The following is a 26,985-nucleotide window of genomic DNA, read 5'->3' as shown; positions in this document are numbered from 1 at the left end:
AGAGGAACCCACCAGCACCACCAGCAGCCTGCTGTTGCTTGTTTCCCTCAGGTAGCCCTGAGCAGAAGGCTCTCGTGATTGGCGGTGAGGCCTGTATGTGGGGGGAGTACGTGGACAGCACCAACCTGGCCCCCAGACTCTGGTAAGGGCTCTCTGAGGCTGTGGAGGCTGGATGCTGTGGGCATGGGCTCTCGCTTGCAGACTCAGTGCCCTCCAGACCCCCCCAGGCTGGTGCCCTCCTTCCGGGCCTGAGAGAAGGGGCACCTCCCGCCCGGCTCCAACAGCCATTAGGTATGTGGGACAGAGATTGTTGTCCCACATCACAGATAAGATAAGGAGACGTGCAGAGCACAGACGACTTGCTCAGGAACCCACACTGGCGTTCATGATTCCTGTCAAGACTTCCTGTGCTGTTTCCTTGGCAGCCTCCCTGAGCGTGGCTGGGTGTTAGATTTTACATCTCGAGAACCCCTGCTGCTGCAGCTACTGTCAGTAACAGTTCACGCTGCCTCTGAGACTTACTCTGGTTCCCATATCTTGGGGAGAGGGGGAGAGTGGGATCATTATCCACATTTTAATGAAGATGAGCTGGGCCCCAGAAGTCCCTAGGAGCCCTCCAGCCAGGCTGTCGCTCTGAATAACCTTGACCCTGAACTAGTCCAAGGCACCTAAACAAGAGTCAGTAACCTGTGGGTGTCCAGCACCCTGGCAGGGAATAGAGGCCCCACCTGGCACATGTCCCCTTCTTCCAGGCCCAGAGCAGGGGCTGTTGCTGAGAGGCTGTGGAGCAACGAGTCAGTGACTAACCTGGACTCTGCCTATAAACGTTTGGCAGATTTCCGCTGTGAGCTGCTGAGGTAAGCAAGCTATGGGACCTTCCCAAGAAGGTGGGCAGGTCAGAGCCCTGGAGCCCCTTACTGACAGGAGAAGAGCAAACATTTGCAGAGGCTTACAGTGTGGCAAGCACTGTTCTCAGCCTTTTACAGGTATTACTTCATTGAATCCTCACCACAACCCTACAAGGTAGGTTTGATCCCCCCTTTTAGAGGTAGGCGACAGAGGCACAGAGAAGTTAAGTAACTTGCCCAGAGTCACTAAAACCAGGGTTTCAAGCAGGCCAACTTCAGAGTTCGTGCTCTTAGCCACTGCCATGATTTTTTGGCTTCCGTGACACCTGTGCCTCCGTTGGGGCTGAACCTGTGTAAGACAGTCATTTCCCTGATCCATACATTGAGTAGGTCTTGAGAACCTGGGGGTCATGGCCTAGTGCACAGCTGAGAGAGCCAATCATGGTGGGTCTAAGTCTCAACTGCCTGTAATTTATTGGGTCACTTTGCACTAGTTCCTTACCATCTCTAAGCATGTTGTTCATTTAGGTAGTAAGGGAGGTATGCCTAGAAGTCTGCTAAGGAGACTGGCCGGGTCCTGGAACTTGTGAGGCTGAGACCCAAGGACGGGATGTCATGCCCACACCCTGTGCATGGACTGCACAGTGTCTCAGTCCCCCACCACCACTGCATGTAGAGCATTTTAGCCACTGAAAGGGGGCTCAGGGGGCCAAGAGCACCCCTCAGGCATGACCTCTTTTTTACAGGGACTGAGCAGTTTGGGGCTGGGGTGCAGAGACAGGCAAGTGAGAAATAGGGAGGTGGTCCCCAAAGTTCCTGGGTGTCCCTATAATCAAAATTACCTGGGGCACCTATTCAGGGTCTGGGTTCTTGCCAACATGTAGCCCCACCTCGAACGAGAATCTCTGGACGTGAGATCCCTGAGAGCTTTTGGTGTACGGTGGCAGTTTGAGATCCACTGAAATCGGGGAAGAAGGGAAACTGTTGGTTGTGGTGGAGAAGGTGTGGCTCGTGCCTGAGACCAGCCCCTTTCCTGAGTGGCTCATCTCACCGTTTCTTCATGTCTTGCAGGCGAGGTGTCCAGGCCCAGCCTCTCAATGTGGGCTACTGTGAACAGGAGCTTGAACAGACCTGAGCAAGCAGCCCCAAGCACTGAGGAAGGTGCTGGCCCTAGGAGAGTGGTAGTGGGGCCAAGCCTCCATTACATCCCGGCCGGGGGATGGAGCCTCTTGCCCACGTGTCCCTGCGCTTGGAAGAAGGAGGTTGGTGCTGGTGCCCAATAAAGAGTGACTTGGCATTTTTCTGTAATGAGCCTGGATTACCTGAGTGGCTTTGGGCAGGGGAGTTGCCAGGACTGGCCTGCTGCTCCTGAGACTGATAGGGCCCAGCAGGCCCAGCCAGGTTGGGCTCAGTATCTGCCCCTGCAGGGATCTTCTAAGTTGAGGGCTGGGAACGAAACGTGTAACCCTTGTAGAGCTTATGAGTTATGTGACACCTCTCCCACCCACCAGCCATAGTCCAGACACATCCCCCTGTCCTCAGCCTGGTCACTTCTTTCCAAGGGGAGGTCACTTAAAACTCCAAGCCTCCTGTAGATGGAAGAAGACATAGGGAGCCCAAAGAAGCTTTGGGCAGTGGGAAGGGCTCTGGCCCCGATCTGGGATGGAATAGTTCCTCTACTTTGCACACTCACACACCTCCTCCCCTAGTGCTTTGGGTTTCTTATTACTTTAGTGTCATGCAACTGTTTTTTAAAATATTATTGAACATATATAGTGGTCTTGGCACTGTGGTAAGGTGTTGAATCGAAGGACTTGGTCCCTGGTCAACTCCTCCAAATGCCAGCAACTCCCACCCATTTGTAGCCCAGTAGCATCTTCTCAGAGAATCAATGGCCCAGCTGAGACCATGAGAGGAAAGCCCCTGGGGGCCAGGAGGTGAGCACGTGGCTCTGAGAGAAGGTCTGTGCACATGCGCCTGGTTTTCCCCAGGAGGAAATGGCTCATCGTGGACTCAGGCTGCCCCTTTGTGGGTTCATGTTCAGAAGTGACAATGCAGCCCAGAGACTGGGGTGATAGTGGACAGCAACTGTTCTAGATGCGGGTCTCTCTGACCATTATTTAAGTTTTTTTATGTGGTTCTGGGTTAGAAGGACAATGGAGAAGTCCCAGGCATTTCTTTCAGAAAGTTTCCAGTCTGGTGAATAGAGAAACTTGGGGAAGGCAGGTCTGAGGAGAGATGTAAGTAAAATTTGGTCCTTCAACAATATCTTTCAGCCCCTCAGTCATGCTCCTTTGGGAACCAAAGAGCATCATCAGACCTGGAACTGCTGACGGGCAGTGCCCGCGGCGACTGCCCAGGCTGTTCCCATGCACGGAATCCCTGCTTCCCCCACTCATCACCCTCCCCCTGGGCTGTGAATTTAACACGCTGCCCTGTGCAGGGCATCCTTGTGTTCTCTGTACACCCCCGGTGGGGGGCGGGGGGTGCCTGCACCGATTTCTTGGCTCCATGACCTTAGGGCGCAGAGTCTGCCCCTACCCTCCTGTGACTCTACCCCGGAAGCAAAAAGCTGACCTAATGGTAATAAAAGTAAAGGAGGGAAGAGAGGCTGGGAAGGCATTGAACCCCCCTCTTCTTGTGGGGAGCTGAGGCCGCATGCCAGGCACTCATCCCTTTTTGCCATCTGGTGCTTCGAGGTGCATCCGGGTGGATTAGCGCAGGGATAGGGCAGCAGAGGGCCCCGGAGCACAGCCGGTCCACAGCGCCAGTGCTGAGGGCAGCAAGGGGGTGAGGAAAGCAAAATGGCACCGAGGAGGAGCGAAGGATTCTATGGATATAGACTGGGTTTAATTTATATTAATGTAGATAGACATGCCTGGGGGCAGCATTACTTTAATCTAAACTTTAGATTTTTATAGTTTTTGTCAATATCACTTGTAAGACTCATCAATACAGGCCATGATAATTGTGTATCATATGCTTTTTTTCCCACCAAGGAAGAAAATAAGTAGGAATTGGGAGCTTTGCCTATTAAAATCTTTCTATATTTTTCCCTTTATAAATAAACTCTGACAGTTTGAAAATGAGTATCCATTCTAAGAACAACAAATGCTGGCAAGGATGTGGAGAAAGGGGAACCCTCCTACACTGCTGGTGGGAATGTTAATTAGTTGAACCATTGTGGAAAGCAGTATGGAGGTTCCTCAAAAAACTAAAAATAGAAATACCATTTGACCTGGGAATCCCACTCCTTGGAATTTACCCGAAGACACAACATCTCAGATTCAAAAAGACATATGTATCCCTGTGTTTATCGCAGCACTATTTACAATAGCCAAGATGTGGAAGCAACCTAAGTGTCCATCAGTAGATGAATGGATAAAGAAGATGTGGTACATATACACAACGGAATACCATTCAGCCATAAGAAAGAAACGAATCCTACCATTTGCAACAACATGGATGGAGCAGAGGGTACTATACTCAGTGAAATAAGCCAGGCGGAGAAAGACAAATGCCAAATGATTTCCCTCATTTGTGGAGTATAAGGAGCAAAACTGAAGGAACAAAGTGGCAGCAGACTCAGAGACTCCAAGAAGGAACTAGCGGTTACCAAAGGGGAGGGGTGTGGGAGGGCAGGTGGGGAGGGAGGGAGAAGAGGATTGCAGGGTATTATGTTTAGTACCCATGCTGTGGGGGGTCACGGGGAGAACAGTGCAGCACAGAGAAGGCACATAGTGGATCTGTGGCATCTTGCTGCACTGATGGACACTGACTGCATTGGGGTGTGGGTGGGGACTTGATTATGTGGGTAAATGTAGTAACCACATTGTTTTTTCATGTGAAACCTTCATAAGTATATATCAATCATACCTTAATAAAAAAAAAATTTTAATGAGTATCCATTTATTCCAACAATATATATATAACACAAATACATATTACTAATGTCAGTGAAATGTTTACTCGTTGAAGTTTTTCATTACTATTTATACAAATCTTCACAGTCCTCACAATTTTTAAAAGTCCTTTTTGAAGCAGTCTGTGTGTGTGTGTGTGCTGTGTACCTTCCTGTATTTTTCAACAAGCCTTTTAAAATGAAAATGTCCATGAACCTTGCTTAGTTTCACAATAATTATTGTTCCTTAACCACATCCATGTTACGTCGTCCCTACTACAATAAGTACTTTTATTTTTTAATGGTTTCAAATGTTTCAAATAGAGGAGTATAGAAACTACAATAATAAACACAGTATAACCACTACCTGACTTCACCACACCTCAATAGTCTTATTTGCTGCAGATTTGTTTTTTAAGACATGAAAACTATATATATGCTCCCTTCCCGGTCCTTTCCTCTCCAAAGTAACCACTTTCTAGAATTTACTTTAAATCCCATTTCCTCTGGAATATCTGATAGCTATCTGTGATTTTTTTTTCTTCATTGTCACTCTTTATGTCTTGCTTTATAGCAAATCAGAAACGAATGTTTTGGAAGCCACTCAAAGGGAGTATGTGTGTGAGGGGAGACAAACCAGTTGGCAGGCAGGTGTGGGCTGGGAAGGGGAGTGTGTGCTCTGCTGTTGTGCTGCTGAATATAAGAGCATGTTGTGGGTATCTGGATAATCTGTTATAAAAGAAAGTGTGAATATAGAAATTCCGAGAAAAGTGCAGATGTTTATCTAGACTCACATAAATCAGAAATTTGAATGAAGATACTTGTAGAGATTCATCAAAGAAAATAAAAGTGCTTCATCACTTGCATGTGCTTGGTGTGTGAGGCACTGTATAAACACTTCATTGGTTGTTAACAAATTTATTTAATAATTATCCCAACCAGGGAGGACTGGGTATCAATATACATCTTGTCTGGCAGATAAGGAAACAGACAGAGAAAGGTTAAATGACTTGTTCATGGTTACACAGGCGGAGTCAGGATTTGTACTTGGAATATGGATCCAAGCTCACCTAGTTAATTCCACCCTGTGTTGCACTCAGCCATCAGCCAGGCCTTGCACTGCACAAGACATCTTCTGCTCTCTGAAAAAGAACAAACTTGGAGGTTTAACACTAACTGATTTCAAGAATTTTGGTAAAGCTACAGTAATAAAGGCAGAGTGGTAGTGGCTTTAATATAGAGAAATAGATCAATGAAACAAAATAAGCCCAGAAATAAAAACATAAATACACACAACTGGCCTTTGACAGGTAATTCAACAGAGAAAGGAAACTTCTCAACAAATAGTGCTGGAACAATGGTTGTGGACATCCATGTGCAAAAAAAAAATTTAACTCATAACTCATTCTTCACACCATACACAAAAATTAACTAAAGATGATTCATAAAACTAAATGCAAAACCTAATACTACTAAACTAGAAGAAAATGGGAAATATTTGTGTCTTTGGTTTAGGCAAAGATTTCTTAGATATGCTACCAAATGCATAATCTATTAAATACCAAACTGATAAATTGGGCATAATTAAAACTAAAAACTGTTTTTCAAAAGTCCCCATTTAGAGAATGAATACAAGCCACAGCCTGGGAGAAAAATATTTGCAAAGCATAAATTTGACAATGGACTTGGAACTATTAATATCTAAGGAACTCACATAATGCAAAGATAAGAAAACCCAGTTTTTTATTGGGGAAAAGACTTTGATGATAGATATGCACATGAAACGATTCTCAACGTTGTTAAGGAAATGTATATTAAAGCCATAATGAGTTACACACCTATTAGAATAGCTAAAATGTAAAAGACTGACTATAACAAGTGTTGACAAGAATGTGGGAGAACTTAATTCTCAAACACCTCTAGTAAGAATGTAAAATAAAACAACTACTTTGGAAAACAGTTTTGACAGAGTCTTAAAAAGCTAAACATACACCTTTGGCATTCCATTCTTTGGTATTAACCCAACAGTAAAGGAAATACACGTCCTTGTACATCAATGTTCTTAGAAGCTTTGCTTCTAATAGCCAAAAACTGGGAAAAACTCAAATGCCCATCAAAAGGGTGAATGGATAAACAAAACTGGTATATACATACAATGAAATATTACTTAGCGATTGAAAGAAATGAACTATGATGCTTACAATAAAATGAATGAATCTAAAAATAAGTCACTAAGTGAAAGAAGCCAGAAAAAAGTACGTACTGTATGATTCCATTTAGATAAACTATAGAAAGTACAAACTAATCCACAGCAAAAATATATGTATATGTATATACATATATATATATATATACACACACAGTGGTTGCACGGTTGCTTGGGGGAGGGGGAGGAACAGGAGAGATTATAAAGGAGCACAGTTAGATCTTTGGCTGTGATGTTTACTATCTTGATTGTAGTGATGATTTCATGGGCTCATATCAGTTTGTCAAATTATATACTCTACATTTCATTGTACTCAATCATACGTCAGTAAATCAGTTTTAAAACAATCACCCTACAAACCCCAAAATACTAGCATTTGGGAATGAATCATCAGTGCTTATAAAACCAGTATGTATTCAGCATCTGTACAGAAGAAAGCAAAGGGGAAGTAATGAAGGGGTGTTAGGCCCTGGAGAATAGGAGAACCCACACATCGCTGACAGGAAGTAAATGGTAAGTACAGTCTGGTCGCCAAATCTAGGAGGAAGTCATGCAGGCTTCATTTGCAAGTGAATGCCAAGGAACTAGATTAATTTCTGGAGATGCTGAAGTGATCTAAGCCATATAGTATCTTGATAGTAACAAATCTTTCAGGACAAACCTCAAACTGAAGAAAAACTGATGGGAATAGAATTCAAATAGAACTGGGTGAGGGCAATAGGGCAAAACAGAAGGCCCTAATAGAAGTAGGTGGGATAGTTGAAGATGCAGATCTCAGAAGTCAAAGGGCTTGTTTTTATCACTTCTTTAAAGAAAAAACTATAAAGTTCTGAAGCTAAAATTATTATTTGCATTGCTCCTTATAAACAGAAAAATTCATTGCACTTAAACATGAGCAATTGAAACTGACCTCAACTGAATCCTAAGTCACTATAAAAAAGAATAAGGAATACAGCAATGTCCCTATTGACAATGAAAGTATGGCATAAAGATTTACTCATGAAAAAAAAAACATTAAGAAAGTGAAATGAGTTACAAAAGAAATGAGAATAAGTAAGAATTAGAAAAATTCAGAAATGTAACTATTGGAAAAAAATTAACAATTTTAAAAATGTTACAGAACTAAGGAAAAACAAGTTTAAACTAAGATTCTCAGTATCATTAATCATTAGGGAAATGGAAATTAAAACCACAATGAGATACGATTACACACCTATTATGAAAACTAAACTAGAAGGAACCAAACAGAAAATGACAATGGATTTAATCTTCACACAAACAGTAAATGGAGGACATTTTTTTAAAGGAAGGAATACTGCAGGTTTGGCTCCCTAGGACGTTACCTCTTAGATCAAGTTTAGCATTCAGGTCCTTATTAAATTGATTGTTGGAATCAATTTTCATTAAAAGGGAGGGAGAGGAAGGAAACTGTAATAAATAGAGGATGAAGATGAGCTGTGATTCTGGGTCAACAACTACAGCTGACCCCAACGGAGCTCTTTTGGCCTTCAGAATTGTTCTGCTTTGGGCTGAGATATGTAGACCTTTATAATGCATACTGGTCAGTCACTGGATGTTTGCCTCTCTGGGAAGGAACATGATCTTGGGACAATCTCTGGAGGGGCTGACAGCTGAAAACTGTCTTCCCACAGCACTCCCCACAACTAGAACAGATACTTGACCAGAGTTCAGGAAAGGAGGCCTTTGTCAGCACATCACAGCACACAGAAAGATACTAACTGAAGAAATAATGACAGAAGTTTCCCCAGAATGAAGAAAAATATAAGTATGCAGATTTAGGAAGCACTAGAAATTTCAAGCAATTTAAAGAAAAAGAATTGTACACTTAAACAACTCAAAAATTAAAATACACTCAAAATTACACATCATTTTGAAAATGAAGATTACCGAAAGAAATGAAAAGATCTTGAGTGGCCACAGAGAAAGCCAATTACCTTCAGAGAAATGGCAAGTTGACTGACAGTTGACTTCTCATAAGCAAAAATGTAAACCAAAGGATGATGAAATGATACCTCAAAATGTTGAGAAAAATAATTGTAGATTCACTAAACTCCCATTCAAGACATGGGCCAATATAAAGAATTTCCAGATAAGCATAGCAGAGTTCACCACCAACAGACTCCTTATGAAAAGAACTTCTAAAGCAATAGTTCTTAATCTTGTTTGCAAGCACATTGGAATCAACAGGAGAGTTTTAAGACATACATATGCCTTGGTCTCACCCCAGAAATTCTGATTCAGTTCACCTAGGCTGTGGGTGTAACACCACCTTGAGAACCACCAACGTGGTGTCAGAGAAGGTCAAATAGAGAGCTAAGACTTTCATCCCTACCCAGTATTAACAAGCTTCTCCTCTGTGGGTTCAGTGGAGGCCACGTGGGCCACATTCCATGCTGAAATGGTGTCAAAGGTGCCTAGTTGGAAGTTTCCACCTCCAACCAGTAGTAACAAGATCCCCTTCCCTACAATTTAGGGTAGTTTCAACAGAGTTCTGGCAGGAAACCTGAACTTCAACCCCCACATGACAGTAACAAGGCAGTGTCTCTGTTCTCTCACCTAATATAGGGTCAAAGGAAACCTGCCAAAATGGAAATTTTAAATATTCAGTGGCATAATAAAATATCCAGAGCCACATAATAGGCACCAATATTGAGATGACACAGATGTTGGAATTATTTGTCAAAGATTTTAAAGAAGTCATTATAAAATGTTTCAATAAGCAATTACAAACATACTTGAAACAAATGAAAAAAAAGAACAGTCTCAGCAAAGAAATAGAAAATATAAATAAGAACCAAATGAAAAATTTAGAACTGAAAAACACAACCACCACAATGAAGAACTCATGAGATGAGCTTAACATCGAATGTAGATAATGGAGGAAAAAATCAGTGAACTTAAAGATCAAATAGAGGCTGCAGCCAGGAGGCGGCTGAAGTATGTCAGCTCCATCTGAGGAGCGCAGTGGAGTGGTTCCGTGCTGGACTCCATGGGGCCAGTGGCGCCAGACCTTGGAAGAGGTGTTTATTGAAGTTCAAGTGCCACCAGGCACTTGCACCCAGGATATCCAATATGGCTTGCAGAGCTGGCATGTGGTGCTGGCAGCAGGTGGCCGCGAGATCAAGGGAAAACTTTTTGATTCTAGAATAGCTGAAGAGGGAACATGGACTTTGGAGGACAGAAAAATGGTCCGCATTGTTCTTACAAAGACAAAGAGAGATGCAGCAAATTGGTGGACTTCTCTTCTAGAATCTGAATATGCAGCTGATCCTTGCATGCAAGACCAAATGCAGAGAAAACTTACATTAGAGAGATTTCAGAAAGAAAACCCTGGTTTGACTTCAGTGGAGCAGAAATCTCAGGAAACTACAGTAAAAGTGGACTCAAATCTTGAAAAATAACCACTGTTTTTTGTGCTGCATTCTATGGTTCCTAGCAGAAGTTGTCAACTCAATCAAAGGAACAGATTATATGATGGAAGAAAAATGTGTACGCCTGCAGTTAAATTGCAAAATATATTTAACTACAGTTCTAAAAATTGCATTCAAATACGATTTACATAGGAAACATCTTAAATACTGTGGGTACTGTTCTATTACTATATGGTAACTTTTTTGGACTTGCTTTTGCTAAGTATGAAGCTTTATATGCTGCATTTTACTAATTTCATATTTAATGTGTACTTGTAATACAAAAAACATTAGGTTATAGATCATGTGAAATAATAGAATGCCCTCAGGAAAAATTAAGTTTTTCTTTCAGTAAGTGTGATGCAGGAATAATGCTCAATAAAATTTTCTCAATAGGAATAAAAGAATAGAATTTATCCAATCTGAACAACAGAAACAAAAATAGAATTTAAAAAAAATTTAACAGAGCCTTAGACACCTATTATAACGAAAGATCTAACATTCCTGTCATAGTCATGGAAAAAAGGGAGAAAGAGGAAGGGGCTGAAAAAGTACTTGAAGAAAGAATAGTTGAAAACTATCCAAATTTAACAAAAGACATACATTTATGGATTAAAGAAGCAGAGCAAATCCCAAACAGGATAAAGTCAGAAAAATCCATGTTAGGACACATCATAGCCAAACTTCAGAAAACTAAAGATAAAGAATAGTAATGAAGCAGCAAGAAAGAGATGATACCTTTAAGAGAAAAACAATTCAAAGGACAACAGATTTCTCACCTAAGACTATGAAGGCCATAAAGAAGTGGCACAACTTTTTTTAAATGTTGAAAGAAAAGAACTGTCAAACCAGAATTTTTGATACAGCAAAAATATCCTTCAGGAATGAAGGAAAAATCAGGACATTTTCAGATGAAGGAAAACTTGGAGAATTTGCTGCCAGCATAACTACCTTAACAGAATTGCTAAAGAAGTTCTTAAAGTGTAAAGGAAATGATATAAGAAGGAATCTTGGATTATCTAGGAGGAAAGAACAATGGAAAGAAGAAAAAGATGGGTAAATATAACAGACTGCTGCTCTTGAGTTTTTCCAAAGTTCTTGAATAACATTGATGTGGTTTTCAAAGAATGTAGAAGACATAGTTAAGATAATTATAAATGAGGAACAATAAAGGGACTTAAAGGTATGTAAAGTAAGTTCCAACACTTCATTTGAACTGATAAAATGCCAAGAGTAAATGGGGACATGTATATATAATGTACCTAGAATAAGGAACAAGTAATCCATAAGGCAGCAAAAATAAGAAAATAGAGAAATGAACAAAGGAAACAAAAAAAAATTAAGTGGAAAATTTAAGCCCTGACATGTTGATAATTACATTAAATATAAATGGTCTAACTACTGCAATTAAAGACAAAGGCTGGTGGTCTGGATTTAAAAAATGACCCAACTCCATGTTGTTAACAAGAAACTCACTTCAAATAGAACAGTATAGGTAGGTTGAAAGTAAAAGAATGGAAAAAGAGACACTATGCAAACATTAACCAAAATTAATAGGGAATGGCTGTATTAATACTAAATAAAGTAGATCTCAGAGCAAGAAAATTATTAAGAACAGAAAATAACATTACATAATGATAAAAGAGTCAATTTGCCATGTGTATGCACTACCAACAGCTGCAAAATATGTGAAACAAACACTAATAGGACTGAAAGGAGAAATAAATACAGTTTCAGTTGGAGACTTCAACAGCTTTCTCTCAATAGTTATTGAAACAAAACCAGCAAGGATATAGAAGACCTTAACAATACCATCAGCCACCAGGATCTAATCAGCATTTATAGAATACTTCTCCCAAGAACAGCAGACTATAATTATTTTCAAATACTAACAAAGCATTTACCAAGATAGATCATAGTCTGAGGGTCACAAAACCTTAACAAATAGAAAATAATTAAAATCATACAGAGTTTTCTCTCTGATTACAGTAGCTTACAACTAGAAATCAGTAACAGAAAGATAACAGGAAAATATCCAAACACTTAGAAAAGAAACAGTATACTTATACATAATCCCTGGGTCAAAGAGGAAGTTTCAAGGAAATTTTAAAATATGTTGAACTGAATGAAAGTGAACTGTTCTAGTAACCTGTTTTATAATCAGATAATTAAAGGAATAACTTCTAATACAAGTTTTAAATTAATTTTTTTAAACCACAATTTCTGAATTTGAATATTGATGTTAAAATATTTTGATGATTCCCACTGTTACTGCTGCTTTTGAGCAGTTTCTTGAATGAGTCAATGGTTACAGGTTACCAACTTCATTGAAAGAAGGCAAGAAAAACGTTTTATGGAATACGTAATTTATAAAATATTTATATTTATTCAGACATGAGCAAGAGCAATAAAATCTCACCAGCTCTGATATCTTATCAAGCTTCAGTCATATTAAAACAGCTTTACACATATTTTCATTTTTATTATAAACGTGCATTTAAGAAATAGGAGATGAACATTTTACTTAACAAATTGTAACTTTAATTTAAATATTTTAAATATTTACACAAGCGGTATGTCTTATTTCCGTTTCTTGCCCTGGGCCCAGCAGACGTTAGAGGCAGGCCTGGTCCCAACCTGCTTGACTCTCAGACCCTCAGCTTGCTTTTGCGGAAAAGGAGGGCCACACTCCCAAGCTCAGGGGATTGCAACGAGCCAGGCACCTGAGCAAATGTGGCTAATTTAAGTTCCCTCACTCTCCTGAGGAGGAGTCCGTGTTCAAGTAGTGTTTTGGAGTTTTTGTTTTGTTTTTTCTTTCTTTTAAAAAAAAAAATTTTTTTTTATTGTTGGGATCAGGAAAGACGAACGTGTTTGGGCTGGTTTGTAAGAAAGTGGTTGAAGACACCTAAGAGAGGTGTGTGACGCGGCGCGGTGGGCTCGGCTCCGAGGAGCTGGCTTTGGTAGTGGGACTGGAGAAGAGGAATGCCCACCCACCCCCGCAGGAAACGCTCCAGCGATGGGAGGGGCGCGTGCCCGCGTGTGTGCTGTGTGTGAGCGAGGGGGTAGCTCTGACTCCCGCAGACACCAGCACGCATGACGAAGCTACTTCCCCTCACGCGGTCCAAGGCGCACACGCGCGGTCCACCGCCACGCCCTCATACACTCTACATACCCAGGGCACCCGAGGGTCCGGTTGCCATGGGGAGTTGGAGCGCGTGAGCCCAGTTGCCCCTCCCGTCCCCGGCCGAGCCCGTTCAACTCTAGCTCTGATTGGTCGCTGCTTCCTCATTATGCAAATCATTTGCGTAGACTCGGCGGCCAGCTGCCTGACGTCACCAAGCACGGGGGCTGGGGCTCTGGGCTCGGCTCCGGGAGAGCTCGGGCGGGAGCCCAGGGGGCGCCGCGCGGGGACCTCAAGCCAGACCCCAGCGTCCCGCCGCCTCGGCCCGGTCCTGCCCCGCCTCCTGCCCCGCCCCTTTCCAGCCCGTCCCACCCCCTCTACGCCTTCCTGTGCAGCCCCCCGCCCTCGCCGTCCGGGCCCCGCCCCCTCCCCCTGGCCCTCGCCACCGGTCCAGGGAGGGGACGGCGGGACCGGCGGGACCGGCGGGACCGGCGGGGAGGGCGGACCGGGGGTGGATATGGCCGCGGCGCCCGGAGGGTCTGCGCCGTCCGCCGGCCCCAGCCCGCGCCTGGGTTTCAGCACCGCGGATAGCGGCGTCGGCATGAGCGGGCTAAACCCCGGTCCTGCCGTGCCCATGAAGGACCACGACGCCATCAAGCTCTTCGTGGGGCAGATCCCGCGGGGCTTGGACGAGCAAGACCTCAAGCCGCTGTTCGAGGAGTTCGGCCGCATCTACGAGCTGACGGTGCTGAAGGACCGGCTCACCGGCCTCCACAAAGGTGCGCGGGGTCAGCCCAGCCCAGCCCAGCCCTGCCCTGCCCAGCCCAGTCCATCCCCAATCCGATTAGAGTGCGGCCTGGCCCAAACCCCAGCCTCAACCGCAGCCCCAACTCCAGCCCTAACTAGAGCCGGTCCAACACCAGTTCAACACCAGCCCCTCTTCAGCCTAGTCCCCTCCCCAGATTCAAGAGCCCCCAACCCAGAATTTTCTCTCTGATGTCTGGCCTCCATCTGTTCATCACTGGTTCCTAGACATGTTATTCACTCTAAGCTCCAACTCCCTACCCTTCACCTGTCACATCCAACAGTCCCTGCCTTTCAGTTGGACCTTCCTCCATCCCTGCTATCAAACACACATCTCAAATCCTGGAATTTGGAAACTTATTTCATCTTCTAGGTATCTGTACCCTCAATCTCCCAAACCCCAGACCCAGTTATTCCTGATCCTCCCACCCCCATTTGATGCCATGCCACTCAGGCCTGACAATCCACAGACACATCTTGGACTTGCACCCCTCATTCTGGCCTCCGTGTCCAGCCAGCCCCCAGAGGCTTCTTCCGACTCTTAGACTGCCAACCTAAAACCCCACACACCCAAACTCCCACCTTCTTCAGAACCTAGGCCTGTCAAACTCATAGAATCTAGTTCCCCTCCCAGGAGGCTCTCGGCTCCAAATTCCACCTTTGTGTTTAATAGTTTAATAGTAATCCTGATCTCTCCCACCCGCCTCCAGAATTCCAGTACTCTGCCTCTTCTGATTTGTTGAACCCTTAACTCAGACCTCAGCTGGGAACTCCTGCCACCTTGTCTCCCCTCATCTATGGTTTCCTTTCAGCCGAACCTACATTTCTTTTTTCCTATAATCTCCCCCCTCCTGTGCCTCATCTTTGCCCCTCCCAAATCCTCTTCACAGCCTCCTGCTTTCCCTCCCTCACAGGCTGGTCCTGGAGCACAGCCTGTGGACCAGAGCCTCAGAATGGGTCAGATTGAAAAGGCAGAAAGGGGCCTTCTCTACGCCCTTGCTAGAGAGGCACCACAGTCCTGTCCAGCCACACCCCTCACTTCCTGTACAGAGAGGGAGGAGGCTTGTTTACATGCAGGAAAGTCTGTCCAGGCTGGGCTGGAGTAAGACAGCCAGAGTGACATGTCATACATGGGCAGGGGAAGGAAATGATTTGAGTATTTGAGCAGAAGCACCTTTTTTCCTCCCCACCTTCACCAGGCAGCAGTTTCAGGATTTGGGGGGAAATGGCATCAACTATCCTACGTGATCTTTCTAAGAGAGAAGTGGTAGGATCTGGGTACCAGCTAAAGGTACTTTCCCAGTGGTTGAGAGCTGGAATTAGGCTGCCACCTCTTTTTAACCAGGAGACCTTGGGGAGTTCCTAGGCACATCATGTAGGGGCTTCAGGAAAACACCCATAGAAGACTTGGGACCAGCTGGGGAGCAGTGCATCTCCCACCTTCTGAGGTGGGGTTATTTTAAGGGAGGCATGAATGGGCAAGACCATACCATCCAGATTCCTTCTAATACAATCCAGCTGCCTAGCTGTCCATCCACTCATAGCAACTTATTTTCTTATTGCCTAGACATTTTAGTACATAAGTACGAGCTAATCTTTCTGGGCCATCTGTATAATAAGGGAAGTCCATAGGAACTTTAATTCTTACGCAAACCCCATCAGAGTCTCTGAACCATTCCTTCATTCTCCCTCGCTCTTGCTCTCTCTCTCTCTAGCTCTAATTCTTCCTGTTTTTTCATTCATCTGTCCCTCAAACCATGCTTCTCTGACTTTCCCTCCCTCCGTCTTCCACCCGCTATTCCAGATAGTCAACACAGGGCTCCTTTAGGCAGCAACTGTGCCCTTGAGCCTTTCAGACAGGGCTCTAGCCCTGCCCAATTCTGATACCAGCTGATATGGCTTGATAGCAGAAGATGGAGCAGAGATATAAGCAGAATCAAGTGTTTGGTGAACTATCCCCAAACCAACCAGCCACTCTTTAAGCAAGGGTTGCCTTCTAAGATTGGATCTCTTAAGTCAGTATCTTCCTCACCCTCTCCCTAGCAACAGTGACATCCAAAAGTCACAGTGACTCATTTTCCTTTTGATGGCTGGGTACCAAGGGTGGCAGCCACAGTGTTTTGCAAACAGTCTCATTCTAGGAGTTAGGAAATTCCAAACGCTATCCTGTCACTGACATACTCTCTGAGCTTCTGTTTTCCTACTGACATGATGAGAGTTTGTCCCAGGAGTTCTCTAACGTCCTTCTAACTCAAGGAATGGCAGATATCCACCCATCTTAAGGGGGAAGCCACATAGAAAACATAGGAGAAAATGTTCCTATTTGCCATTCTAGTCTAGTCTAAGTGGAAAACTGCACCAAACTCCTAATGGATTCCCACACCCATTTTCCCTTCCTTCAGTCTTTCTTCCTACACGCAGAAGGCTCTTTTTGAAAACACAGATCTAATATCACAACCGGATTAAAATGCTTTAGTGGCTTTTCAGTGCTCTTAGGAAAAAGTTCAAAATCCAGACTGAGGCATACAAGATTGTAGATGACCTGATCTTTGTATACCTCACTGGCCACTCTGCCCCCATTGGTCTGCCCCATACTGGTCTTCCATCCATTTCCTGAACACACCAAGTTCTTGATTCAGTTTCATATGTGTTATTCCTTCTGCCTGACATAATCACCACCCTTCTTGTCACCTGGTTAACCCCTATTTTTTACTGAGGACCCGATGTGTTCTTTGAGACAGTCCTCAACCCTTTGAAATCAATTACATGCCCCTCGTGAGCCTTTACATAATCCCCATATACAGGGCAGGGAATGTATCTTGTTGCCACTTTATAATCAAGCATATTATAAAGTCCCTCCATAATAAGTAAGTATGCAATAAATATTTTCAGAATGAGTGAGTACTCAGTGAGTGTTGGAAAGGAAGGGATCCTGCCTCTGTTTCCTAGCAGCCCACTGAGGTTCTGAGGCTGAACAAAGAGGGGTAGGACTGACCCTTTGGCTCAACCCAGACTCCTTCTCTGCCCTTTATCTACTGACTCTTTTAGAGAAGTCAGATTTGGGGCACAAAAACCCTTTAACAGGTCCTGTCTTGAAGCCCTGGGAGAGCTGATAGGTCAAGCTCCTTGGGTAGGATTGGAGGTCCCTGGAAGCGGCCACCTCCAGGAAGCCCTTAAAGGAGTCTTATCTTCCAAGCCTCAAATTAATCCATTCCTCAGCTTCCAACTTGGAGGAGGGATGTGTTAGAAAGGAGTTGTGGGATCCTGGGCTCGCCTCCCACCCTCCTCCTCTTCCATTTCCTTCCATCTGAAACCGAGTTGGAAGGAAAGGAGGCTGATTCTGGGAGACTCTGTGAGTATGAATCCCCAAAAGCAGTGGGAGGCTGGGGTTAAAGCTGAGAGCAAAGCTGCTTAGAGAGTTTTAACCCCAACAGGATTTATGGCTGGAGTAAGGAGGGGAGATGTGGGACTGCATCAGCATATGATTGGGCGTGGGTACTGACATTCCCTAGGCAAGAAGCCAGGAGCAGACGAGAGGGAGCCAGGGCCTGGGACACGGGCACACGACGAAGCCTCCCTTCATAGGAAGTGGCAGGTAGAGAAGTCTTCTCAGAAGCAGTGCCCTTGTTTAAAGGAGAGTGGCCTTGTGTTTGTCAATTTAATGGGGTCTTTCCAGGAAGAGTACTTGGGAGTTTCAGGAAACCCCCTGAGCCAGCCTCTTCCTCCCCAGGCTGTGCCTTCCTCACCTACTGCGCCCGGGACTCTGCTCTCAAGGCCCAGAGTGCACTGCATGAGCAGAAGACCCTGCCAGGGGTAAGTCCACCAGGGTTGGGGGGTGGGAATCACCTCAGGCTGGGGACATGCCCTGTGTGCATGCCAAAGAAGCATATAGGGACTGGGTTGGGGCCAGAAACTAGAAGCAGAGTCATCATTCTAAGAGTGGGCTTACTGGTTCCCTGAAAAGCTGCAGGTTCTTTGTTATTTTCAGTCTTCTGGCTCAAAGAAATGGGCTCGAGACCCTTGGGCCAAGGGTTCCACTCCATCTTTTAGGACAGGCATTGGTTGTTGTAGGCTATGCTAGAATTTGTCCACCCTGGCTAAAATCATGGCTTCAGGTGTCCTTTGTCACTTGTGTTAACGTGTATACAAATACATGGGGTGGAGGCTCTGCTGGGCTGTCTCCAGTCCTAGCGTCCTTTGTAGCACTTCCCTCTGGTCCTCTTCCTGTCATGTTTTTTGAAGTACCTTGACTCACCAAGATTGCTTTCATTCTGCACCCCAAACACTTGACTAAAGTTCAGAGAGACCTGATTATATAGGCAGCTAGGCCATTATATATCAATGCATCTGCTGTCATTTTGGCTAATGGCTAATCACTGGCCAAAGGCAAAGTGGGACCTACTGACCATATGGCAGGAAGAAAGTGGTGTTAGGAACTAGTGTGGGTTCACCAAGAGCAAGTCATACTACAGGACCTTATGTATTCTTGCCAAGAGTGGTGTGTCTGGAACAAGAGCGCTATTCAAATGTGCTAGGCATGCCAAATCTGGGACTATGTCTAGTTCTAGGCTTCAGGTTAAAGAGGGTCATTAGCCTACCAGAAAGAAAGCAGGATGGGATGGCAACTTAAAATGTATTATGGGATGATAGTCTGAAGAAATTTGGGATATTTCGTTGGAGAAGATAAGGCTTAGTGGGGCTTTAATAGGGAGTCATCATAACATAATAATTAAGAATATTACTTTCCTAGTCTCGCAGACCTAGATTTGAATTCCAGCTTTGCCAATTTACCAGTTCTGTATCTCCAGATACATTGCTTAGACTATTGAACTTCAATTTCCTCATCTATAAGGAGTGGGTTATACTAACATTTAGCCCAATGAGCTATCATGAGGATTAGCTGAGGATTAGCAAGTACCTGGCACAGAGTAAGATCTTCATAAATATTACTGTTTGCGTATTCAGATTCTGAATAGGGATTTGGTTTTCTCTGGGTGGCCCTAGAGGGCAGGAACAGGATCAATGGGTATAAAGAGCAGATATCAGTATAAAGCAGCCATTTCTCTGAGTTGGAGCTGTCCAGAAATGGGACAAGCTTTGCCTAGAATTGATCAAACTGTTCATCTTGTGTCAGATCCTAGAACCAATCCTAGTAACTGAAGCAACTTGAGCCTTATGTTTGAACCCTCAGTGTCAAGTAATACCAACTTCTCATCCTCTGTATGCAGGCTGTGGAGTCAGACAGACCTGGGTCTGGATCCAGGCCCTACTCACTAACTGTGACCTCGGGCAAGTCTTTACCAATCTAAGCATAAGCCTCCTCATCTGTAAAATTGAACTCATAAGGTTGTTGTAATAATTAAATGAACTAATGCATGTTAAGTGCTTAGCATAGTTCTTGGCAGACAATAAGCAGTCAACACAGGTGAGCTGGTGGTAGTAGTAGTAGTAGTAGTAAAGCAGCATTAGTAGGAGTGGTAGTAGAAGTTACTCATCCAACCATGGGAGTCAGTGACTTCTGCTGCTAAAATTGAGAGTCAGTTAGAAGAGCTGTAACACTCCATGTGGTTTGACAGCACGGGAAAGATGCAGAGACATAAGGAGCAAGAAGGGTGTGAAATGGGGGTTGGCAGTATGGGGGAGGACCTATGAGCATGGGCCAGGCCAAGAGAAGATCCACAGAGGGCAGTAGTTGAAGAGGAAACTTTGGATGCCAGGCTGAGGAATTTGGACTTTATCCTGAAAGCCAATGGAAGGCACTGAAAACAGAAGATGCACCTTGGGAGAACAAAACTCCTTCTCAGCCAGGCACAGGGTGCCATGAGATAAGGGCTACCTGGAGGCTCTGTGAGGCTGAGGCCACCTGAGATAAAGAATCTGAAGTCCTACACTCATGTGATAATTTCTGTAGGTAGGAGAAAAGACAAATAATAATAACTAATATTTGTTGATACCAGACAGTGCTCCTAGCATTTTACCTGTTTGAATTCATTTAGTCCTCTATTAAGAGGTATTGTTATTGGAATTCTTGTCTTAGAGGTGAGGAAACTGAGTCATAGAAAACAAGGGCTTGCCCAAGGTCATGTAGCTACTAATAGAAAGATCTGGGCTTTGAGCCCAAGTAGCCTGGTTCCAGAAATCATGCACTTAACCGTTGCACTATTACCTGAGCCAAACTGGTGGCAGACAGGGGTCTAAGGTTCTGGAGGAGATGGTGACCAGGAACACCTGTCCCTTCCCACCCTTCCATCTGCAGGCTTCCAACATGGCCTGGCTTCCTCTGCCAGGATTGGCTTTATTCACCCTCTCCAGCTTAACAAAGTGAAAATTAATATTTAATTATTTTCCTAAATGAAAATCAATGACTCTGTTGGCTGGCCCCAGCGATGTCCGTGCCATCAGTCTTTCCTCTGGGCCTGCCAGGGGCAGCAGCAGCCTTAGTCAGCTGGCCTCAGGCCCACCACATGGAAGCAGGAAGGTGCCCAGATCTTTGCAGGCACTGGGTCCTGGGCACAGCTACCATCTTCTGGAAAAGCGGGGAGAGGACTTCAGTCTGGGTTCCTATGAGAGACAGGCTGCCCTGGCACTGTGGGACCGGGAAAGTTTGATCAAAAGGTTGGGTCCAGAAAACTTGAACCCCTAGGGAAAATTCCATGGTGTCCACTGGACTGGGACCTCCCCTTGGCTTCCCTCTACCTGCCCCCTGCTAAGTTCTGTTGCCTTTCAAGGCTTGGCTCCCCGTTCAGGTCTTCCTTCAGAACTAAGTGGTCTGTCCCGTCTTCTGCAGCTTCTTCCCCATGAAGTTTGCGCTATATTTTTCTGCCTCACTTTAGGCTCCAGAATCCACCTGAAGAAGGTGAGGCCCAACCTCAGCCCCACATTCTGGGATTTGACCTCTTTTCCCTTGAGCAGCCAGCCAGCCAACACTGTGAAGGAGACAGACATAACTGAGTACATGTGCCTTTGCAGGTTGTGCAAGCAGCTTGGGTGGAAAAGCTAAAAGGCAGCCATGCTCTACTGACCGAGCAATGCACATTATCACAGGGCTGTGCCAGCCCAGAAGAAGGGACACACTTTTTCTAATTCATCTGCAGGCCTGGAGGGAGTGCCTTTTTGTAACTCACACAAAGGCACCGTATGTGCTAGCAGCCACCCAGTGAGTGAGTTAGCCTTTGCCTTCAAGGAGCTTCCAGCCCAGAAATAACTCATTGCCTCTCAGTGGGGTTTACATCTGGGCACATAAAAGAGGCGTCAGAAGCAGCGGATAAGTAGATGCTTAACAGAGGAGATACTACGTGAGCTGAATCATGATCATATTTCATCATGTTTGAGGGTCTAGTAACCTAAAGGACAAAGACAAATTCTGGAATTCTGGGGACAGTATGAGAAGTGGCAGAGACTGTGTCCAGCAAAGATGGCTAAGGCTTTGTGTGACTGCAGAGTATTGTGCATGTTGAGCAGTAGGGGTTGGCAGGACTCACAAGTTTTGACTGCCAGACATAGGATTTGGGGCTTTATTGGAAGGCTTGTAATGGAAACCATAGTGGATTTTAAGTGGGGAAGAGTGAGGGACTGGTTCTAAGAGATCTCTCTGGCTACAACTGAGCAGATGACCCTTTAGGACACTGTTGCTTGAGTGCAGGTGAGTGATGAGGCCGGCCCAGAGCTGGGCTAGGGCAGGATGGGAGGAGAGGACAGCCTGGAGGCCTATTCAGGATATCCATGTAGGTTCTGGGAACAATGGGACTCAGTGGTAGATTGAATTAGAGGAGGGGGTGAAGTAGAAGAGGGCTGAAAAGTTTGCTTTTTCTCTGCTCCACTCCTCCCTGCACCCATGATACCTCTCTCAGACCCTGCTTTGGTCCCTTCTTTGGGAGGTTCTGATGACTACTTTTCCTGTGGTGGGGGAGGGGCCGAGGGCACGTGTGCCGAGTGGAGTAGTCAGCATCCAGACAGAAGAGTCTGAAGGAAGCAGTGCTGAGCCCAAAGGCGGGAATTTTAGGCAAGTCTTTAGGCCCTGCCTTCCCTTCTGCTCACAGGGGCAGAAGGACCAGGGCCTCACGCATGTCTGTGCTGCCTCTGACCTTCCCCACTCCACCGCCTGAAGTAAGTTGTTCTCTCCTCTTTCTGACATTCTCCCTTGATTTCCCCCTCAGGAATGGGCCCTGAAGCAGACATGGGCCCAGACTCTACCTGGGAAACTCAAGGGAATAGGTGCTCAGCCAAGGGCAAGAGCTCACCTGAGATCCCATGAAAGGTCTCAGCCAGGGAGGCAATGGACCTCTTTTCCTCAAAGGAGAACTGTGATTACCTCACCCAACTCCCACGTCCCTCCTCTGGCTCTGGCAGGAATGAGGCAGGGTGGGGCTGCCCAGCTAGTTCATGTGGGCAGCTGTCCATCTCCAGCCGCACAGAGCACACCTGAACTCCAGACACCTCCCGTGACTCCTTCCGGGTGGGGACTGGAGGCCCGGGGCCCTGAGGGGACTGCTCTGTCCCCATCCTCTTGGGCTCCCCACCCGGGGCCTGCCCTGTTACCTCCAAACTCCCAACCTCCCCAACACCTAAGCCATAAACCCAAGAGTCCCTCCTCCCCCTCAGTCCCCACGTCCAATAGCATTTTACGTCTGGTTAATTCTTCCTAAGCATCTCTTGAATCTGTCCATTTCCCTCTGCCCTGGTCTAGGTCAACCTCACCTCTTACCTGTATCACTGATTTTCCTGCCTCTAATCTTTCCCTTTCCAGTCTTTTCTCTGCGTAGTGACAGCTCATGGAATCCTTCAAATGCCAGACAGGATTAGACTAGTCCCCTATTTAATATCCTTCTCTGGATCCCTATTGCCTTTGAAATACAACAAAATAAAAATTCTTCGTCACAATTTTCACAACCTGTTCCAGTCTGACCCCTGCCTACCTTTCAGTTTCACATCCTGCCATTAAAAAAAAAAAAAAAAATTTTTTTTTATTACATCTGGTCTACCTACCAAGATCTAGCTTTTGTCATTTCACCACAACACTGCAAGGTAGGATTATGATTCCGCCTTTTGCTAAGATGGATACTGAGGCTCGGAGACCTTAAAGAAGTTGCCAGTGATGAAGCTGTGATGTAAATCCACATCGGACTCAGAAGCAGCTTTGCTCTCCTCTGGCTACCTCTGAGCCAGGTCTCACCAGAACCCTTGCTCCTTCAGACTTGCAGCTTCTCCTCCGCGCCCCAGCCATCTGGAGGGCTCAGCCTCCGGCCCTGTCTCTGCCATTATCTCCACATGGCCAACGACCCAGTCCTGCAAGGCCCAGGTCAAACTCTGTCTCCTCCATGAAGCTTTCTCCGGCTGGAGTCAGCCTCTTCCACAGCGCTCCTCCTAGGGCCCTGGTCCCTCTGTGCCTCATAATTTGCTTTCATGTCTTACAAACAGAGGTGTGCAGCAAAATACAAAAATCTGGGACTTTAGTGTCAGACCTGGGGGCAAATCCCAGCTCAACCACTTACCCACCATGTGATCTTGGACAAGTGATTTAACCTCCCTCAGCTCCAGCTTTCTCACCCACACTATGGGGACAATGATATTACCTTGCAGAATGCTTGGAAGGAATTTAGACACAATATGTGTAAAGTACCCCAAGGAAGGGCCTGGCGCATAGTGGATACTCAGGAAATAGTGGTATTATCTTCCCCTCTGTGAGCCTTTGAGAACAGGGTCCCAGGGGTCATCACTGTCCCCCCTGAAGGGCCTAGCCCCAGGCATTCAGTTCAGAAAATGCTAGTAGCATGCCTGAATGTTGGAAAGCCTGGGTGCCTAGTCTCTGAGGCCCGGACCTGCCAGATCCATGTGGGGCATGTATGTACCACCTAATGCCCACTCTCCAGCAGAGTGGGGGAGTGGGGGAAATGCGGGGGTGGGGAAGGGGCATCCCTAGAGCACTGACGAGCTGTGTTCCCAGAAACCCAGCTGGGGAGGCAGCTGCCATGGAAACCACTGCTGTCACACGTGCCCTTCACTCTAGGCTCCGGAGAGAAATTCTTGGGATCTATTCAAGAACTAATAAAATAATGATGGTCTTGCTCACCCTCACCGCCCCCCACCCCAGGCTTCTACCCCGCTTTTCTTCTCTTCCACCACACTTCTCCCTACCTTTCCTGTGTCCTCCTCTGTCCCCTTATCCCCTTGCTCCTGTCCCTTCTCCACCAGTATTTTTTTCTCTTTACTTGCCCCTTTCTAGGTCTGTTTTACTCTCTCTCATCATTTCTGTCTGCCTGTGTCTCTTCATCTCTCCCTGTGTCCCTGCTCTCCATGGCTCTGTCTCTTGGTCTCTCCTCCACAATCACAGGTGGCCATGCCCAGGGACGGGTCCTGTCCTCCTGGTCCCTGGCCCAGGCCAGTCCAGACCTGTCCAGCTCGCCCTGATCTGCTTGGATCGATCTGTCATCCCCTCTAGACTGCAGCCTGAGTCCTGTCGGTGTCTCGGCCCCCACCCACAGCCTGGTACACGGCAGGGGCTCCACCGCCAGCGGGTGGGTGTGTCAGGGTGTAGAAGAGCCTGAGGCCTGGGAGGGAGGGGCTTGTGCTGGTTCAGGCTTGGCCTGTTTTCCTGTCCTTGAAAAAAAATTTTTAATAAACCCTCCCTACTCCCCCACCCCCAAATTTGATCCAAAGGAAATTGCTCAACTGTGACTGCCAGGGTGTTACCATGGTTACCGGGTAGCACTTGTGGCTATGGTAACAGGAAGCTGCCTGTTGTCTCGGCAACTAGCACATTGGTAGGTGATGGGGTGGCCCCTGATTGGTGCAGAAGCAGTGCATTTCCTGAGGGGAGGGGGTCAGATCATCTCCTCAGGCCAGCTGGGCATCAGTGCCCCTTCTTCCATGAACAGGAAGGCCGCTGTTCTTTCCTCCCGGCACTCAGCTGTCTCCCCCCAACAATAATTCCTCACGTCCTACGCACCCAGCTCTTGGCAGTTTACAAAGACCTTTTGCGTCCCCATTATCTCATGTGATCCCCACAACACCCATGAGAGGAAGGTGAGATGGGGATTCAATCATGAATTCTCTCAGGGTGGTTGGGGGTTGGGAATGTATGGGGTGTATATTGAAATCTCGGCATTTTTACAAGCGATACAGTCCCCCAACTTGAGAATTTGATATGGCTCCTAGGTGATTCTTATCTGCCCCCTATCAGGGAACCCCTGGATTAGAAAGTGGAATCAGTTGGTGGCAGAGGGCTGGAGGGGAGGACTGCAGGTGCTTTCCATCCAGCTTGGATGACTGGAAGGTTCAGGTCTGGGCAAAAAGATGAGCTCCAGTTTGGGGGTGTCGAGTGGAAGGCGCCAGGGGGACTTCTTAGTTGGGATGCCCAGGACACATGGGTCTGGAGCTCCGGAGGGAGGTGTGGGCTGGAAACGCAGATCTCTGAGTCACCCTGTGAAGACAGTAGCTGAGGCTGTGGGTGCGGGTGAGACTGTCCAGGAAGAATGGGAAGAGTGGGATGAGCAGGGCCCAGGACGGGGGCCCAGGGAGGGGACTGAGGGGTGATACAGACGCTTGGGGAAGGCGTTCCCTATTTGAGAAGTTGAATCTGAAAGAGGGTGATTTACTCGATGTCCTACAACCATTTAGATGGCAGAGTTAGGGTAGACAGCACTAAATCTGAATCCTAGATTGTTTAACTTAAATGGCATATATAGAATTATATTCTCAATTTTAGACACAAAACACAAATCTGCAGTATCAGTTTTACCCTCCCATTAAACACCTCTCTCCAAAGCCTTTAAGGAGGTCCAGGCAACGGCGGGAGAGGCCTCACATGGTCCCTGCCCAGAGGCCAAGGCGGGAGAATCTCTTGAGCTGCCACAGTCCATCCTGTATTTGCCACTGAACTTCCTTTCACCCAACCCTTCAGGTTTCAACAGCTTTTAAATTCTTGGCTTTGAGGAATATTGGAGAAATTCTATAGTCCTACTGTGAGAGTGATGGAGAGCAGAGTTCAAAGGGCCCGGGGCTTCCTTAGGTCCTGAGGAGTACAGGGGAGGAGAACTGGAGCCCCAGGACCAGGCAGTCATGCCAACGGGGTGTGTTGGTCTGATGTCTTTCAGATGAATCGTCCGATCCAAGTGAAGCCGGCCGCCAGTGAGGGTCGAGGAGGTAACTATCCTGTCTGATAAACCTTGGGATTACCACACATGTAGGGGATGGTGGTGCCACTCCTGGAGTCAGTCCTGCCCGTGCTTTATTACTAGAGCCCTGGATTAGGGAGACAAGTAGGGCCCAGAGTTGATTAACACCAGAAACAGCTCAGCCTTCCCAGCTCAGACTGAGGAGGGATGGGGTTCCAGGATCCCCAGACCCAGAAGAGGCAGGAAGGACCAAAGAAGATGCTGGGGATAGAGGAAGGGAGTTCTTGCCACCTTGGCCCTGGAAAGAATTGGTTCCTGTTTTTCCAGGTGGAACTTGCAGTTTTGTTTGAAGAACCAGGATGAGTTTTCCACCTTCTCTGATTCTTCTGATTACAGAGAACCCAGTCCACTCTAGATTGGGGCCATTCATTCCTTCGCTGCAATTGCCTGGTTACTCCTGGTAAAACAGGAGGCTGGTAAGACAGACTTTGCAGGCCACATTAAGGAATTTGACTCTCTACTGAGAACCATGTAAAGTCTTTAGAGGTTTTTTAGCTACTC

General features: G+C 46.1%; 2 protein-coding genes and 1 pseudogene across 20 annotated transcripts in view; all 3 read left to right on the top strand.

The window, feature by feature from the left end:
* HEXA (hexosaminidase subunit alpha) overlaps nt 1–4,479 on the top strand; it is a 34,613-nt gene extending 30,134 nt beyond the window's left edge. For 3 of the 5 annotated variants that reach the window (XM_037010096.2, XM_073212144.1, XM_037010098.2), the window contains 3 exons: nt 52–142; nt 753–857; nt 1,920–2,156. In XM_037010096.2, the coding sequence (XP_036865991.1) occupies nt 52–142; nt 753–857; nt 1,920–1,983 (260 nt within the window). In that variant the 3' untranslated portion in view covers nt 1,984–2,156. Of the gene's footprint in view, nt 1–51; nt 143–752; nt 858–1,919; nt 2,157–4,170 lie in introns of those variants that run through there. The other 2 variants (XR_012120780.1, XR_005059033.2) reach the window with 2 other exon arrangements.
* Nucleotides 4,480–9,915: 5,436 nt separating this feature from the next.
* Nucleotides 9,916–10,377, top strand: LOC118970855 (nudC domain-containing protein 2 pseudogene; annotated as a pseudogene).
* Nucleotides 10,378–13,731: 3,354 nt separating this feature from the next.
* The window catches only part of CELF6 (CUGBP Elav-like family member 6), a 28,785-nt gene continuing 15,531 nt past the window's right edge, over nt 13,732–26,985 (top strand). For 4 of the 15 annotated variants that reach the window (XM_073212141.1, XM_037010110.2, XM_037010108.2 and 1 more), the window contains exons 1-3: nt 13,733–14,286; nt 18,042–18,124; nt 26,404–26,452. In XM_073212141.1, the coding sequence (XP_073068242.1) occupies nt 14,025–14,286; nt 18,042–18,124; nt 26,404–26,452 (394 nt within the window). In that variant the 5' untranslated portion in view covers nt 13,733–14,024. Of the gene's footprint in view, nt 14,287–18,041; nt 18,125–22,350; nt 22,418–24,749; nt 24,826–25,124; nt 25,334–26,403; nt 26,453–26,985 lie in introns of those variants that run through there. The other 11 variants (XR_005059035.2, XM_037010112.2, XM_037010109.2 and 8 more) reach the window with 7 other exon arrangements.

Source organism: Manis javanica, chromosome 8 (genome assembly GCF_040802235.1).
Source record: "Manis javanica isolate MJ-LG chromosome 8, MJ_LKY, whole genome shotgun sequence".
Classification (NCBI taxonomy): Eukaryota; Metazoa; Chordata; class Mammalia; order Pholidota; family Manidae; genus Manis; species Manis javanica.
This window is presented reverse-complemented; position numbering and strand designations above follow the sequence as displayed.